At 36.9% G+C, this 17,461-nt stretch overlaps 3 protein-coding genes across 5 annotated transcripts; 2 read left to right on the top strand and 1 right to left on the bottom strand.

Moving 5' to 3' along the window:
* Positions 1-1,440: 1,440 nt before the first annotated feature.
* Positions 1,441-6,300, bottom strand: LOC110843946 (cyclopropane-fatty-acyl-phospholipid synthase-like). Of its 2 annotated transcripts, XR_004833931.1 has the most exons (7): positions 5,733-6,300; positions 5,270-5,655; positions 5,091-5,188; positions 4,951-5,026; positions 4,734-4,854; positions 2,369-4,657; positions 1,441-2,297 (listed from the first exon to the last, which is right to left on the bottom strand). XR_004833931.1 is itself a non-coding variant. In XM_035847571.1 (6 exons), the coding sequence occupies exons 1-6, from the start codon at positions 6,226-6,228 to the stop codon at positions 4,551-4,553; spliced, it is 1,284 nt and encodes a 427-aa protein (XP_035703464.1). In that variant the 5' UTR covers positions 6,229-6,300; the 3' UTR covers positions 1,441-4,550. The 2 variants fall into 2 exon arrangements, 1 of the variants encoding a protein (XP_035703464.1); XM_035847571.1 differs by having other exon boundaries at positions 1,441-4,657.
* A 1,282-nt stretch (positions 6,301-7,582) lies between these two features.
* On the top strand, positions 7,583-13,911 carry LOC110843240 (endoplasmic reticulum metallopeptidase 1-like). The gene is made up of 6 exons (XM_035847566.1): positions 7,583-8,013; positions 8,080-8,308; positions 8,391-8,775; positions 8,888-9,685; positions 9,764-12,748; positions 12,821-13,911. Exons 1-5 carry the CDS (start codon positions 7,730-7,732, stop codon positions 10,822-10,824), a joined length of 2,757 nt encoding a protein of 918 aa, XP_035703459.1. The 5' UTR covers positions 7,583-7,729; the 3' UTR covers positions 10,825-12,748; positions 12,821-13,911.
* LOC110844100 (baeyer-Villiger monooxygenase) lies at positions 13,795-17,059 on the top strand. Of its 2 annotated transcripts, XM_022090222.2 has the most exons (4): positions 13,795-13,910; positions 14,268-14,712; positions 14,984-15,546; positions 16,167-17,059. In XM_022090222.2, the coding sequence occupies exons 2-4, from the start codon at positions 14,276-14,278 to the stop codon at positions 16,796-16,798; spliced, it is 1,632 nt and encodes a 543-aa protein (XP_021945914.1). In that variant the 5' UTR covers positions 13,795-13,910; positions 14,268-14,275; the 3' UTR covers positions 16,799-17,059. The 2 variants fall into 2 exon arrangements, with proteins under 2 accessions (XP_021945914.1, XP_035703463.1); XM_035847570.1 differs by lacking the exon at positions 13,795-13,910 and having other exon boundaries at positions 13,940-14,712.
* The last annotated feature ends 402 nt before the right edge of the window (positions 17,060-17,461 follow it).

Genomic DNA, 17,461 nt, shown 5'->3' with positions numbered 1-17,461 from the left:
TCTGCCCTCATACTTTGCGTTGGCAGGTTGCTCGGTGTAACCATGTTTCAGAAGCTCAAGCTTTGGAAATTGGTTTTCGCCGGAGAATTCGTTGCAGTCGGATTCTTCATGATTTCCATCAATTTAGCATTTGTCCTGGCAGGTGACATGTTGGCCGTCGGATTAGAACGCAATTTGAAATTTGAGAGAACCCTTGAACAATGTAAAAAATTACGAAATATAATTACTTAGAGGTTGGCTTTCTCTTTCTAAGATATTTAATATTTTGTTTTAGATATTCCATCCACAAAGCAAAAAGAACCAGTGAGCTATTTTTTGCTTGGACTTGCCTTATTGCCGGCACGGGAACATTCATTCCGATATTTGCAACATTTTTCCTCCTCATAATTAATGCTGATCCCGTCGGCGTACTTGTCTATGCTTGCTGGCCGAATACGTTATCGTTTCGGATGCGATTCTGCATATTCTGCTTCAGATACTGCCTCTCCGTTATCTGCTACAGAGAGGCGCATCGAATTCTCTGGATTTCGTTATTCTGGTCTATAATTCTGTTCCAATCCCCGCTCCAGTTTTGCAGAAGGATAAGAAAACTGCGATACGCGGGTTGGTTTCTAAACATGTACAACCAGTACACTTTGACATACTTAAGTTTTTCGGCTTGCACGGAAGTTATGGTTCTCGTGTACATGAGTGGAGGACTCTTGATGGGGGTCGCTATGAATTTTGGAACACTGAAGCTTTACAACCATGTGTCTTGGCTGCTTTATGCCAATCTTATCGTAATGACGGTCTCAGTTCCGTTGTATATTAAAAGCAACATTCCACCGGCTACTCAGGCATACGAGGAAAGCAAAAAGATGCTCAGGTTGCGGTATTGGCAGTGCAAGTACGAGCGGAGAGCGATTTTGGCGAGGAGGGTGGCAGCATTACGACCGATTGCAATTTATGCCGGAATGTGTGGCTACAGACTGTTTAAACTTTGTAGAATTACCATTGGCATTTGTCATGGAGGATATGTCAACTATACGTTTGGGACATTGCTATGTGTGCACATTTAAAATTAAAATATTAACTTTTTATAAGTTAAATACATCTAAATAGGAAAAGACAGTCAGAGTATTATCTCATGAGACGACTGTGATCTTTGTTTCAAGTTTTGGTTCTGTTGCTACATATTAAACCTCAATTGAGTTTAGTATATAGTTTAGAGTTAAATTTCGTGTACAAGGTGACCCTCCTTTTGCGAAAAAAGTTGTCATTACACACAACAGGTATGCAATACAATTTGCTGAAATTACAAAGGTCAACTATAAGTATTACACAGTTGATAATTGATATACATACATGCATATGCATACTATGTAGTTATGCAAAAGTATAAGCAAATGTCAACTGTCCACGGTAATGCATGCATACAGAACACCCAAAAAATTACACGGCTTAAAATTTCAAAACTTTAATTTAGAAAACAGCAAGGATATTTGTAGTTCATTAAAAGCATTCTTATCTTTCTGGGCTGTTTGTTTTGACCATTAATTGTACTCAGACAAATTAATTAACCATGCAAAACCATACTTAATAAAATAGTAACATTTGCATGTAATAAGTATGCATGTGTGTACAATTATATGTACATAAATGCACATGTCAGTACATATGTATGTAGAGATAACAAACTATGAAAATTTTCTATCCGATATTTATCAATTGTTATAACAACTTGAGTATGGCATATCCTGTTGTTATGTATGTAATTAGTATAATTCGACTAATTTATTTCAGGGTGCATACCCATTACGATCAAAATTTCGGCTGTCTAATTGTGTGCTTCATTGCAATGATTCATATTAAAGGGCGACTTTCAGTGAATGATTTTCAGTTTCGTTTTATCTACCGGATTCAAATCTAAGGTGGCTTGTCGAACCCATAAAATAATGACGACTCTTCAGCTTTGGAAATCTGTACAAGTTTATATATCGAAATATCAACCGTACTCGAACTACCCCATCATGTTTAGTCATGACCACCACGTATATTTCATTCCCAAATATGACAACCTAAAATTCTTTTGGCTATCTGTTCTAATTGCAAGTATACAAAGCTTTGCATTTATTCTGGTTTGTGGAGGAAAATGGTTGCACTTTGACACATTTGAGGAAATAGAAACCTGGAGAATTTTAGTAATTGGAGCTGTTGGGGGGTCATGTGTGGCCCTCGTAGCCATCCATCTGCAGATGTACGTCTATAGAACAGTTATAGCTTTGTCCATGGAGGAATGTTTAAGAATTGAAAAAATCCTGCGCAAGTGTAAGTTGCATTAAAAATATAATGCTATAAAAGTTTGGGATATAAATAAGTTTGGGCGTACATATTTTTTCCCTAGTGGCTCGTTCCTCAGGCAAGAACAATGGATACGACTATTTCGCCATTGCATTAAAATACATTGCCCATATCGGAGTCTACTGTCCCATCTTCGTCCCATTTTGCGGACTACTTCTTGACGTTGATCCTTTAGGCTCTCTACTTCAGGCAACTCTTTCCAGCAGCAATTTATCAATATCAATACGAATTGTACTACTGATCATCCGATTTTGCACATCATTCATCTGCACACGAGAATTGTATCGTGCTTGCTGGTTGGTTTTATTCTTTGCTTTGACGCTATGCCGATTTGCGATAGATTTTGTACAATTGGTTGACATACTCTGTGCCCCACGCATGTTTCTGGACTTCTACACCCAGTATATTATTACTTATTTCTCTTTAACGAACCAGCTTCAATTCGCAGTGCTTGGTTCGTTAGGTTTATGCTTGGTGGCCGGAATAATGGCGAATATTGTCGCATTGAAGCTGTCGTCACAATTGTCACCATTGCTTTACGCCAATTTTGTCTTGATAGCTGTGGCAATCCCGATTTTTGTAATGTTCACAGTCCCCTTGGCCGTAGAGGCGTATGAAGAGACGGGAAAGTTGTTAAAGCGAAAGTATTTGGCTTACAAGTCCGTTCGACGAGTTAGACCGTCTTTGGCAAGGACAGTGCTGGCTTTGAGGCCTCTCACCATTTATGCAGGGCTGTTGGACCACAGATTGTTTAATTTGCAGAGGCCAACCCTTCGTCTTTATGGGAGAGTTTATATTGATAATACAATTTTTGCCTTGATGTATATTAGCGTTTAAGTAGGAAATACTGGATTTTTTTACAGTAATAATTATGCGTATCACCGTAAATAAGTTGTCCTTAGTCAAAATTTGTATAAAAATAAAATAAAATAATCAAATTTGCTATTACTATTTTTAACCGTTGACATATTTGAGTTGCACATTAGGTAACATTCATAAAATACACTTCCTGTCACATCCCTTTCTTATCAGAAATTGGCTTAAATTGACCCCGACACTTCCCTCCCTCTCGACAGCGTTAAGTATTTTATGAACGTTCCCTTAGAGTCATTAAAAAGCGTCGCTTGTGGTTTTATAAACCTTTTGGAATTATATTTTTAATTATAAATGCGCACATACGAATGCATAGGTCTACAGAGGGGTGGGACAGAAGAAGGAGCCACTTTGCCTAAATTTATTGCGGCCTTATTATTCGTTTGTGAAGTTTGGTAATTGGTTCAGTGTGAAGCCCTTTAGTTTATCTAACGAGCCTCAGTCGCTTTTTCCAACCAGTCATGACCTTTGACACCATTTTCAGAGTGATTCTGCACCACTCGTCCTGAACACTTTTCCAAAGTGCATCAAAACGTGCGCGTTTTCCTTTCAAGAAGGCTCCGTTTTAAGTACCCGAATCCAAAAAAAAACATCGGATTGATATCAGAGGAACTAACGAGAGTTTATATAGTAGGAATAATTGTTATACCCAAACTTTTTTAAAAATCGTTCGCGTAGGCTGCTATTTTGTGAGAAATAAGTTGGGTTGAGAGCATGATCTCAGGATTTCCTACGAGTCACTTGCTGTAGGTCATTGTGAATGACTCTAGAAATGTTCTCCTACTAACGTTTAACATTTTCGCCATGCAACTATTAGTTGGTGGATTTACCGTTTTGGCGAAAAATTGATTTTCCGGATAAACTTTTTGGTTCAAGCGGATCTTGGGTATCCTTTCCGTGGGGGTGGAGCTCTAACCGCTTTTTCCCTTCGCTTGATTCCAACGTTTTTAAGTACATTAGAAACGTACTTTCGATCGACGATAAATCCATTTGCAGCAAATTTTCTAACAATCGCTCTCTGGCTCAATATGTCGTTGGAAAACACTTTTATGCGTGCCTCGCACTCTGGGGGGTGCTGTAGGGGCATTTTTAACCGTAGGGAAAATCTGAATAGTGCTAAATTTTCGTTAACTATCTGGGTATGACATATGCAAATTTTGAAAATGCCGCGACTGTGCATCACACGCCACCCCTAAAATTCTAGTGGCTCCTTCTTCTGTCCCACCCCTGTATAATTCGTATATTTTTCAAAAGCGTACAATAAAAATTTATATATATATTAACGTTAAAAAGTGATTTAAATGACCCTAATTTCTTTCCTACACGATGGAGACCATTTAACGTACAGAGCGATATCCTCCTTCAATCCCGTTCTTGGACATGACAATTTGCCATAACTGGAATTTGCGGGAGCGGAACACGCCTGCCGCGGATTGAAGATAGTCTAAAAACGGTACAAAACAATTATGTATAATTTTGAAATATGTTGCAAAATCAATGCGTAGATTTTTCATGCTTACAAGTCCACAGTCGATAAAATCGTTTCCCATATCTGTGCTCAATTTTGGGCCAGTTTTTCTTAAAATTCTCGTTCCATGCAAGTAATGTCTTGCTGTAGTCGTGCCCAAAATTATGCCAGTCCTGTTTTTTTAAAAGAAACATAAGATGACATTTGTTCATTATTCATTGTTTATTATTGAAAAATATTAAGGCATTTAAAAATATTTGACGCCATGCCTCAATCACGTAGAGACCTTCGCTAAAGTTGGTAATATCCTGGTAATAGGGAATATATCCATTGGGGAATATATACCTAAAAACAGTTATTGACTTACGTCAAACCATTCAAAATAAAAAGTATGGTCAACATTTATTACTTGTGAAAGAACGGTTCGATTCCAGGCAGATCAGGATCATTATTGCCGATCGTGTGTAAAAGGAATATGCCATCTTCTTTCAAGCATCGATGAACAACCTGGTAAAAAATGTGAAAAAATATTTTTAATGGGGTTAAATTTCAAAGATTTATTTTTTATCAGTTGATTCATGCTTCCACCTCAAAGAAAGTCCTGTAATTATGTCGACCAACGTGTTCCACCATCCCCACGCTTAAAATTCGGTCGAATGTTTCATTCAGGTCACGATAATCCATGAGGCGGAAATCCACCTTTAATCCAGCACAACTTGCCTCCCCATATTTCATGCCTTCCTCCGAGATGGTGATCCCGACACATTCGACGCCATGTTTTTCGGTGAGATATTTGCACAGACCACCCCAACCACAACCGATATCGAGAACTTTCATACCAGGGGAAAGTTTTAGTTTTTGTGCAATAAGCTCCATTTTATTGATCTGTGCTTCTTCCAAATTTCGTGCATTTGCCCAAAGTCCACAACTGTAGTTCATCGACGGGTCGAGGAAACATTCAAATAGGTCGTTACCTAAAAATATTATTTGAGTTAACACGCTATGAAAAACCTGCATGACCAATTAGCAGAACTAATAGTTAGTCACAGACCTATATTGTAATGCTTTTCCGCTACTTCCCAACTCCTGGTTTTAGATTGTAAATTAAAAAACGAGAGTTGTACATAGTTGAAAAATCTGTTGATTGGATTCAAGTATTCCAGAAAGATTCGACTTTTGAAGATACGATAACTAAGTTCGGAAATGTTATCGCAATCCCACCATTCGTCTATGTACGCTTCGCCAATCCCTAACGACCCCTGATTTGCAATTCGACTGAAAAATTGGGGATTGTGAATCTCCAAATCACATGATTTGTCACTTTTTGCATTATTCCCATTCTTATCGTTTTGATTTTCAGAATGATTCTGACTTTTAATACTAACTCCTTTCCCGAAAAATTCAACACCCATCCGATTTCTGTACGAATCAGCCAACCATTTTTCAACGTGGGATGGGATCGCTTGTAAAATGCTTAGTTCTACCCATTTTATAAATGCAACTATAAACGAAGTCACTTTTTGCAGAAATATGTAAAATTCTCCCATTTTATTTACTTGTATGGAGAGAAATTATATTTTGCTCTATGTAGGCAGAGATTCGCTACAATACTGACCATGCATCAAAGAGTTTATTGTGAAATTTTCATGTGTTATCATTTTTTATAAGTTTTTAAGATTTCCAAATTAAAAGTATGGCTAACTACAGCGTTAGTGAATCAGTTCATGTATGTAAACGGAACTAGTTTACTCAATTAGCTCTCACTTTGGTTAATCCATTGTTTGAACCGTGACTTACCTACATAAATTTTTATGCAGAAACACAATCCGCCATCTCTATATAGGTAGACAGACAGGTTGCAAATAATTAAAATAATTGTTTCGAGATTTACAATATCAAGGCGATGAATGATGCAATTTTATAACGTAATAACTATCCATGCGGCACATACTACACCGTATCCACCGTATTTAATACAACAATATATTTGTAGGTCATAGTAACCAATGCATCATATCAGTAAAAGTATGTGGCCCGTCTCATTTTGATCTTCCTATTTTCTAAACAGTCCTGCATTAATTCAACATGTAAAATATAATACACTTCGATTGCTCAACAATGAAGTACCTGTATCAATTCCACAAAAATCCAGTTAAAAATATGCATAAGCTACTGTGCACTACACTTTTATGTAAGTAGGTGATCCGACAAATGTGCAAAGACGTGTAAATGATAAGTGTGCAACAGATTATCTAATAAATATTGCAATATATTTCTAATTTAATCTTGTCCCGTCGTCAATAATTTAACAAGTTAAATCAACAAATCAATCGAAAAATTCAAACTCACTAACAACTAATCCTAAGTCAAGCTTGTCGTTCCTTTTAATCGTCCATCATCATTGGTAATCTTGTGGCTGGACTCATTTGTACACTATGCCTCTGCACATTTCTCACCTAATCCATACATTGTTATTGTTCTACTTTAGGGTATGTAATTAGTTATTACATATGGTGCACATTTGACTGCACTAACTGACATACTTGCATAAATACATAAATCATAAATATATAAATCTCGATTTTCATTACATTTTCATGGTCTTTATCTATTTGTGTATCTTAATATTAGTGAAAACAAAATTACGCATGTATATATGTATATTCCTCTCTTGTCCGAAATTGACATAAAGTTAAGAATGCAATAAAGTTGACACCTTGGCTGGCATTTTTGCTGCATACATGTCAATTATGTTATTATTACGTAACTTTATGATGATCGACAGTGGACACACAACTTGATTGAACCCACATTATTACACTGATAAGCTGCAGATAAAAACACTTTATAAATACTTTTGCATTCACCGATACATATGAAACAATACAAAATGACCAACACGATGAGAGGTGTGAATATTTTCTCATTCATCAGAAGTGGGTTTCATGGGACCAGGAACAAAATCGTGGTTGTGATTTAAAATTTTGCCATATACATGCGTAATTTAACTTACAATATCAAACATATTATTTGCATACGTAAGTGAACATGGGGGCACGACAACGTCACCGAGGCGAAAGTTTCCAATCAAGCCAGGGCAAGTCCAACGACAACAATGTGACTTTAACATTGGATGATACCGACGAAGATAAGCAGTCCACATCTCATAATGATCATCGCAAGAAGAAGAAATCTGTCGACAAGATTCCAGCATCTTTTACACTAATTTCTGTCACAGTATTAATCACTTTGACACTTCTATTTGTTCGCTATATGGACTTGAGGCTACCCGAGGCATTAATGGAGTCTGACATACCAAGCAAACCGGAAAGGTGATTGATTTGAAATTTCGTGGTTACCAATTAATTGCAATTACATTTTATTTCTTATCTGTCCAGTTTCATAGAGGAAAGAGCAAGACGAGATTTACATCAATTGACAAAAGTTGGAGTTCGTGTCTCTGGAAGTATTGCTACTGATTTAATCACGGTTCAGCAGTTTGAGGAAATTTTAGCCAAGATTCAGGAGAATGTTAGCTCTGGGTGGAGCATTGAGAAAAGTGTCCAACGCCCAACGGGTAGCTTTTGGATAGAAGATGATGATGGGCAGACAAGTTCTTATTCAAAGGTTGATACAGACAAACGCAGCCAAATTGTTGCTTATTGCTTAGATTGCATTTAATTAATTGTGGCTACAAAATTGTACGTAGATTGCCAATGTGATCGCCAAACTTGAGCCAAGTGACCCCGCGTTTCGTACGAATAACGGAATATTGCTGAATTGTCATTTTGACACAAAACCAGGATGTCCAGGCGCCACTGATAATATGATCAGTTGTGTCGTAATGTTAGAAGTGCTTCGTGTCCTGTCATCCAAACCACTCCTCGTGAATCAAATTAGGAACCCGATAATTTTCCTGTTTAACGGGGCAGAAGAATTTGGCTTGCAAGGAGCGCATGGTTTCATCAGGGGGAAGGAAGAAGATCCAACTGATGAGCGTTGGGGTCACCCCTGGGCGCAGAATCTTAGTGTGTTCATAAATTTGGAAGGAGCAGGGGGTGGAGGACGGGAAATACTTTTTCAAGCTGCTGGAGGTATGTAAATTGAAGCATTTAGAGAAAATGTACTATTAATTTACTTAGATTATGATTTTATTTGAATTCTATTTCCAGCAACTAGATATTTACAGTAAAATATTAATTTCAGGAACCAAGAAACAGACAGGATGGCTTTTACAAGCATATAAACAAAGTCCTCATCCATACGGAAGTGTCATCGGAGAGGAAGCCTTTACCTCAGGACTAGTTCCTTCAGACACGGATTTTCGCGTGTTCCGAGATTACAAATCACTCCCAGGCTTGGACATCGCGTACATAAAAAATGGATGGGTTTACCACACAAAATGGGATGTACTCTCTGAAATCCCTTCTGGAAGTGTGCAGCATATGGGAGATAATTCCTTGGAAATGGCCAAGTATTTAAGCACTTTGGATTTCAATGGTTTGGAGGATTCTGCAGAACAAGTCGTATTTTTCGACGTGTTGGGCGTATTCCTGATAACTTACTCTAAAACGGTGGGAATTGTAATTAATGTCCTCATATCTTTGGGCACCATCGGGGTCATAATATTCGTGGGAGGTTGGACGCTGAAATCTTTCTTGACGTATGCTACATATTTGGGATCGACTTTATTGGCATGGGGAGTAGGTGCTGGGGTCGCAGCCCTTGTTGCAGTGATGCTCAACGGGTCAGGGTATCCAAAACCGTTCTACTCTTATCCGTCTCTCGCACTGATTTTATTCGGACTTCCAGCCGTGATTGGAGAAACTTTGACCTATGCAATTTGCCTTAAAGGTTCGCCAAAGGATACTTGGCTAGCAGGGAAATTATCAGTGGCAGTTTTACTATTAGGGGTCACATTCTTCACACGAGGCGCCTATGTGTTCCTACCACCATTGATATTCGGAGTAATTCCTTGGGTCTCTTTAAGATATTTAATGAGAGGTAAGCATAATTACAAGTTTTTAATCAAATTTGTGTCAGAATAGTGCCTCTTAAATATGCAAACTCATGATAATTTAGGTTGGCCTAAAACAATTATGATATTCTACATCCTTCTGGGAGAACTTATCCCACTCATCCTTTCGTCTTACTTGATATTCACTCTCACCGATGTGTTTGTCCCAATACTTGGCCGAGCAGGAAGTGAGATGAATGGCAATTTATTTTTTGGAGTGGCACTTTCAGCAATTATTTGTATCATATCAGCCCCCGGACTAATATCACTTTTTGTGAATTATGACAAGAAAGTGTTGACCATATTGTTACTGATTAGCGTCCTCTTACTAAATCCAATGATTGTGTTTGGCTTCCTGGGGAAAATTCCGTATCAAGAAAAGACTCCGATGAGAATAACCATCAACGATGTTCAGCGGATTTGGTACAGCGACAACGGCACTATTTCGAAATCAGAGAACGGATACTGGTTTTGGCCCTTGGACGCTGACACGGACAATTTATTTCCCGAGTTGGCTAAAACCGTGGAAGAAATTGGTTCTGCGTATGACGAAATATTGGACTATGAAAATTGTCCCGATTTATACTGCAAGCAACCTTTCCTCTGGCCCACTACAAACAGAGTTAAGAAGGTTCACTGGATACCAAAATCGTATCCTTTACCACAGGAAATTACCGATTGGGCGAGAATGCACGTGGTATACCAAAATGGGTCATCGGAACTTGGCCAGCGTCATTTTACTCTAGAATTTTCAGGACCACAACATGCAACGATTGTTCTTAGTCCGAAACGTGGCTGGGATGCAAATATCACGATTCAAGCAATGGGTGAAAATTTGCCTGTGGAAAAAGCAGGTAAAATCCAATGGAAGGGGAGGAAAGTATATTTTATTTACCATGGAAGAGGAAATGTCGTGGAACCCTTCAGAATGGATGTTAATCTTGTAAGAACCAGTGGTGACGAAGAAGATGAGCATGTTCTGGACGTTCAACAAAGCGCATTATTTTTTGACGTTACTGAAAACACGACAACTACAGAGTTTTTTGATTTTATGGGAAGATTTCCATCATGGATATTTCCTGGAATGAGTTGGACAGCAGTGATGAAAATGTACACAATAAAGTAGATAAACGCTGAGCTTGTTTTAGGTATTGGAAAGCTATGCAACTATTAATTAATGTGTTATTTGAATACATGCCAATTCGTTAAATTGAGGTTTGCAAAAGGTTAAAGATTGCATACATATCATGCACATAAACACATGCACATATGTAGATTCATACATCTGCATAGTTCTGCATGCAACAAACTATAATGGTCACACACTACAGGTATTTGGTTAATAATTGGTTATGTAATTGCATCACTGGGAAGCCCATAATGAAGGTGCTAAATATGTATTACAATAAATACATATAGGTAGCTTTGTATTTTTTCTTATACTTTGCATACCAAATCGCACTTATATATTGACATTGATCGATAATGTTGCTGAAATATGCAATTATTTCCAAGAAAATTAGACAGAATGGTCTAATAGTGTTTACTTACTAGTACATATTTATGTTTTAAATGCTAATGTTGGCGAAAATAAAACGTCGTTTTGTCAATTCTATATATTTATATTTACGTACACTTATGTATGTACACAAGAATAGTTTTATCTTTTTTTGGATACTTTCCTTTCGATCTAAGACAATGACTTTTTTATATGCAAAATTTATTTTTGTTTTTATTTTAACCGTAATTTTCCATAAATCTTTGCAACAAAGCCAAACTATTGGAAAACCTTACAAATTCGGTTCCTTCTGCTCAGTACGATTTGTCCTCCCATCAACCCATAACTTTCAAGTGCATAATATTCTTGAGCATTGGGAAGAATTTTTCGAAGTGTCAATACGCTTGATTGGAAAATTAAAAAATTACCGAGGTCAGGAAGACCTTCTGGAACATAATTTTAAAGATAATCATAGTTTAAAGCAAATTAGTTTCCTTAATCGATACAATGATCACTGTTACGTCCACGCTTTAATTTTTCTAAAGTGGGAAGAATTTATCCATGTCGTGCAAAAGTCTGAATTTAATTTCAAAGCGCAATCCTGGTTCTTGTGGATTGTAAATGAATCCACACCTTTGAAAGGGTTAGAACAAAATCGAGAAAGTGGTGATGATTTACCAGACAACTGGATCAATATTCCACTTCTCCTGATTAAGATGCGAATAAATATTGCGGACCGTCTCTCCTGGTCAGTGTATTGCTTTGAGTGCTTGCCAAGCAACGTCAATTGGAAGTACGAAAGTTTACTGTATGAATCAGTGATTCCAGAATATTTGGAGCAAACCATCAAAATGAGATCATACAATAGAATCATGGTTGTACAAATAATGGGAACAGTTTTTGAACAAGAATTCTGCTACATGGAAAAATTCATCGTTCGAGACTTATTCAAATGTTCTCCGTTTGAGCCAATTGTAAATGTTTTAAAATCAAGAGGAAATTTTACGTTTAAATTTGTACAAAGTGAATCAGATTTTGCATTTGCTCGAAATCAGCTTTTATTTCAAATCATGTTCCTCCAACACCGCATGTTTGATGAGGATGAGATTTCAAATCTTGTCCTGTCCAATTCCATCATAAAGCATTTGGTCATTGAAAAAATCCGTTTTTTGTATTGTAAATGGGCTGGGACGCTGTTTAAGGTGGAATGGGACGTATTTTTAAGACCATTCGCACCGTCAGTCTGGATTTTTGTGCTGGTAACGATTCAAATCCTAACGTGGTTTGGATTAATGCTCAAAACCATCAAATCTGTCCATCAGTTAGCACGTGACTACTTAAAAACTTTGCTATCGGTATCAATATTTTTTCTAAACGGAATGTTGGGCAAAGGTCAAGCAAATATTCCCGTCGTTATCCTCGCATTCGCTGCAATCATGAATATATTTATGGTGAATGAGTATCTCTCCGTTATGACGACGGATTTTATCGCGTATCCTGCCGAGCAAGGAATCTCAAAACTTGACACTCTCCTCCACACCGAAGGATATCGGTGAGTCGTCTTTATAACTAAATCGTCCTGCTAGATTAACTCTAATCACAGTATTTTAAAACAATTATGCAGGGTTCTAATGGAAAACGGTGCAGACAACGCAATTTTCAGTCTTCTTCAGAAGGACATTGAATCCAACCTTGAAAATGAATATAAATTAACTTTCGGAGCTAATACTTTACAACGAGATTTTAGCACTCGTTTCACTCGAGAAGTGTTCCATGCCTTGGTCGAAACTAAAAGCTGCATGATGACTGCAGCATCAACATTTGCTTATAAAAAAATTGACAACGATCAGTTCACAACTTTGGGGGTGAAGTGTTTTTTCTTGCCGCAGACACAATCTTTGAGGATAAACATCTTTGCAGGGTTTAAATATTTTCATGCAGCCTTGGCCGCTGGAATTATGCAGCATATCGACGAAGCTGGAATTGTAAAGAGGTGGATAGTTTTGGATGGTTATGCAAAAATGTTGATGATGTACACAACACAAAAAGCAGAGTTTGAGGAGGTCGATGAATTTCATAAACTGGATTTAGCATCACACCTCCAAATACTATTTTATTTGTGGATGATTGTATTGTTATTGTCGACGTTTTGTTTTGTCGGTGGATTTGCATATGCAGTCGGTGCACGCGAATTTTTTGTATCAATCTTTGACTATGTATTTTAATCGCACGTAATAAATAAATTTTTATATCCTTGTTCCTTGCTCGACGACTTTTCACAAGTGAACAGAAGGAAGCGAGAAGTAATGAATATTTTTGGTAGGTGTTTATGTGTACACATGCCTCTAATTATTTCTATATTAGGTTTATCATTACTCATAATCTCTATACTTTGCAAATATAATGACAGAATTGAGACATAATAAAAACAAACCTGTCAAGTATTTTATTTTCTAGTACAAAAAATAAAAACCATGCTTTTAAATATATGTAACATTTTCCTCATGTGCACGTATTTGAGGGGTATATGTACGTAAAGTGGGCGTATATGAATGTAAAGGTAATCCAGCTCAAGATTGATAGCACTTCAAGGTTACCGTGAAAGTGAATCGTCGCATAGGTTTTGGAAGATGCCGTTGTGTTAACACAAATTTCATCAGTTCCAGACGTCTAAAATTTTCCAACTAGGCTATAAAGATAAGACTGGCCTTTTTGTAAGCAAATAAAACAACTCTTTATGTATTTCCACTTTGCATGTCCGAAACTAGTTTTTTATATATATTTATTGCGTAAAAATTTTACATAGTCTTTACTTAAGTAATAATCTTTATAATTATAATCCAGTTCTTTATAATTAGTAATCTTTTACATAACGTGATAAACGCCTGCATTGCTTATTTTGCAGTAGCACTGAAACCACTTTTCAGAGTGGACAGAAAATTGTCGTTGTCGTTGACCATATTAAAAAATATTATCAAACCAAAGAAATAAATTTTGGTAGAGAGAAAGGATTAGTTTTTAAATTGATTAGTAAACATCAAATCACTTCAATCCAATTTTCCAATTTTCAGGAATAAAAATGGGATCAGCAAAAGATTACCTTGATGTTCTCATCGTCGGGGCCGGATTCTCTGGATTGCACACACTCAATCAACTTAGAAAATCCGGATTTTCTGCAAGAATTTACGAACGCAGTTCTAGTTTTGGAGGCGTTTGGCAAGCTAACCGATATCCGGGCGCTAGGGTTGACATTGAAATACCAGCATATCAATTTTCTGATAAAGAACTGTGGCAAGATTTCGACTGGAGTGAACGCTATCCTGGTCGTTCCGAACTCCTCCGCTACTTCAATCATGTCGATAAGAAACTTGGACTCAGCAAAGACATTGAATTCAATACGACGGTCGTAAGTTCGAGGTTTGACGAATCGCGTCAACTCTGGTGTGTCAAGACGGATACTGGGCTGTCAACTTGGGCCAAGTATTTTATCCTCTGCACAGGCTTCACATGCGTCAAGTAACTCGATCATAACTATTCACATTAATTTATTTAATCGAGAATGAATAAATAAACACTTCATTCATAATTCAGAAAATTCACGAATAATGGATGAATATTTTTTTCATTGAATGAGTACTGAATATTTATTCATTTCATATTCATGAAAAATAAATGAATTCATTATTTATTTTCACCCCATGTTATCGATGGGGTATATTGACAAATCTGTCTAATAATCAGTATAAATCTATCATCATGTTTGAATGAAGAAATATTTTTTAAACAGGTATGTACCCGAGTTCGAGGGACTGAACAAATTTAAAGGAATCTGGCATCATTCTGCTTGCTGGCCGGAAGATACGGTCGATCTGACCGGAAAAAAAGTTGCCGTTGTGGGGACTGGAGCCTCGGGGCTACAGATAATTCAAACAATTGGTCCTCACGTATCACATCTCACCGTTTATCAACGCACCCCCAACATGGCTCTTCCAATGAGACAATGTTCAAGTAGCGATGAGAAAATAAACGACGGAACAAAGTGGACCTTCCCAAAGAAGGATGAATATGAAAGAATATTTCAAAAGATGCGAACCACATTTACTGCGATTCGAGTTGATTTTACTCCACAAAAATTTCAAGACGCTACTCCATCCGAAAGACGAGCCCTTTACGAGGATCTTTGGGCTTATGGAGGATTTGCCTTTTGGCTCGCGAATTATGCCGAAATTATATTTGACCAAGAGGCCAATGATGAAGTTTACAACTTTTGGTGTGAAAAGACTCGGTCTAGAATTCACTCAGAGAAGAAAAAGGAATTATTAGTTCCAATGAAACCTTTTCACCCATGGGGTGAGTGAATAATTGGACACAATTTTGTTTACATATATACAATGAGGAAATTCATGTCACGGTTTGTTGTAACTTTTGCAAGTGAGTAAGGTTTGTAAACTTACAAACTTTATCAAAGAGGCAATTCACGTCAACCTTCGTAAGCCCGTAGCCACGTAAAAGATGAACTTTTGACGAAACTTACGAATATCTCTAAGGTAATTTTGCTTACGAACTCGCAGAACCTTATGGTGATAAAACGCATTTTCTTGGTTCGTAAGCTCATCTTCGTTAACTTATATGGTTAAGGACTTAAAAATGCTGAGGTGAAATGCATCAATGTTTCTGGTTCGTTAACAATTCGAGTGTTACACACGTAAGTACTTGCATTTTCAGTTGCAATCAATGTTGCTATCGGTCATGACTACGAGACATTTTTTAGCAAAATATGTTCACTAAAATGTTTAGAAAGTTAACTCACGTCAAGTCTACTTACTCACGTCACTATTTCTAAGTTCCGTAGTTACAAATTTGACACGAAATCCCTCAATATAATAATTCATGTATACATATTGTGTAATATTGTACATGAATATGTTTTCACGCTACTGTTAAACTTATATTAAATTTATTTACAATAGGGACAAAACATCCTAGCCTGGAGCAATCCTATTACGAAGTGTTTAATCAGGATAATGTTGACATCATCGATGTGCGTGAATCTCCGATTATTGAAATAACGGAAACCGGAATTCGAACGGAGAAAGAAGGCGTCATTGATTTTGATGTAATTATCCTCGCCACTGGATTTGACACTCGAACTGGTGGCGTGTTAAACGTTGACATAAAAAACGGACAAGGAAAATCAATTCAGCAACATTGGGAAAATGGAATCCGATCTTACCTTGGCATGATGACAAACTCATTTCCAAACTTATTTTGGTGTTATGGTCAACATAGCCCAGCAGCAATTTCGAACGGACCTCAATGTGCAGAAATCCAGGGCGATTGGATTACCGAGCTGTTGTTGAATATGAGGGAAACTGGCATGGAGAATGTTGAGGCAGAAAAAGGGTCGGAGGACGCTTGGGCGAAAATTATTAAGGAAATGTGGTATGCCACTTTATGTTCAAAGACAGAATCTTTGTATCAAGGAACCAATATTCCTGGCAGAAAACCAGAACCGCTTTTTTACTTTGGTGGAACACCAGGATATGTTGTAGCGTTGAAAAATTGCAAAATTAATAATTACCAAGGGCTTAATTTTAAATGATTCTTTTATTACGGTTTTGTAGAGTCGGGGTTTTAAAGTACTTATTTACAGGTTCTTAAATCAAATTTTAAAACATTATGCTCCTTTTAATTGTCCACAATTTTTAAATTAAAAATCAACAATACAATTTTAATATTACGATTATATATTTATGCAAAATGTGAAAATTTACATACATATGTACGTGCTGAACTTACTCAATATTACTTATCCATTCAACTCGGACAAATGAATAAACTCAATTTTAAAATTAGCAAAATAGTCAGAATTTGTGAAAGTCGATGAATTTCATAAATTTGATTTAGCATCACACTTGTAAATGTTATTTTATTTCCGGAGGATTGTGTGATGTTGTTATTGTGGACATTTTGTTTTCTCCGTGGATTTGCCTATGCCATTGTGCAGTTGATGGACGTGAATTTTTGGTATCAATTTATCAGTCTCTGGCTATGTATTTTAGAATTGCAAATTTGAATCGTACGTAATCAGTAAATATATCCTTGTCCCTCGACGACTTCGCACAAGTAAACAGAAAAAAAACGAGAAATAATGAATACTCTTGGCATGTACATAGATATGCCTCTAATCATGATGATCTCAACACTTACGTAGTAAATATAATAATCTGTCCTTTGTAATATAATGACAAAATTGGAAGCATAA

The sequence above is a fragment of the Folsomia candida genome, unplaced genomic scaffold (genome assembly GCF_002217175.1).
Source record: "Folsomia candida strain VU population unplaced genomic scaffold, ASM221717v1 Fcan01_Sc002, whole genome shotgun sequence".
Taxonomy (NCBI): domain Eukaryota; kingdom Metazoa; phylum Arthropoda; class Collembola; order Entomobryomorpha; family Isotomidae; genus Folsomia; species Folsomia candida.
The sequence above is the reverse complement of the archived record's forward strand: the minus strand, read 5'-3'. Positions and strand labels throughout refer to the sequence as shown.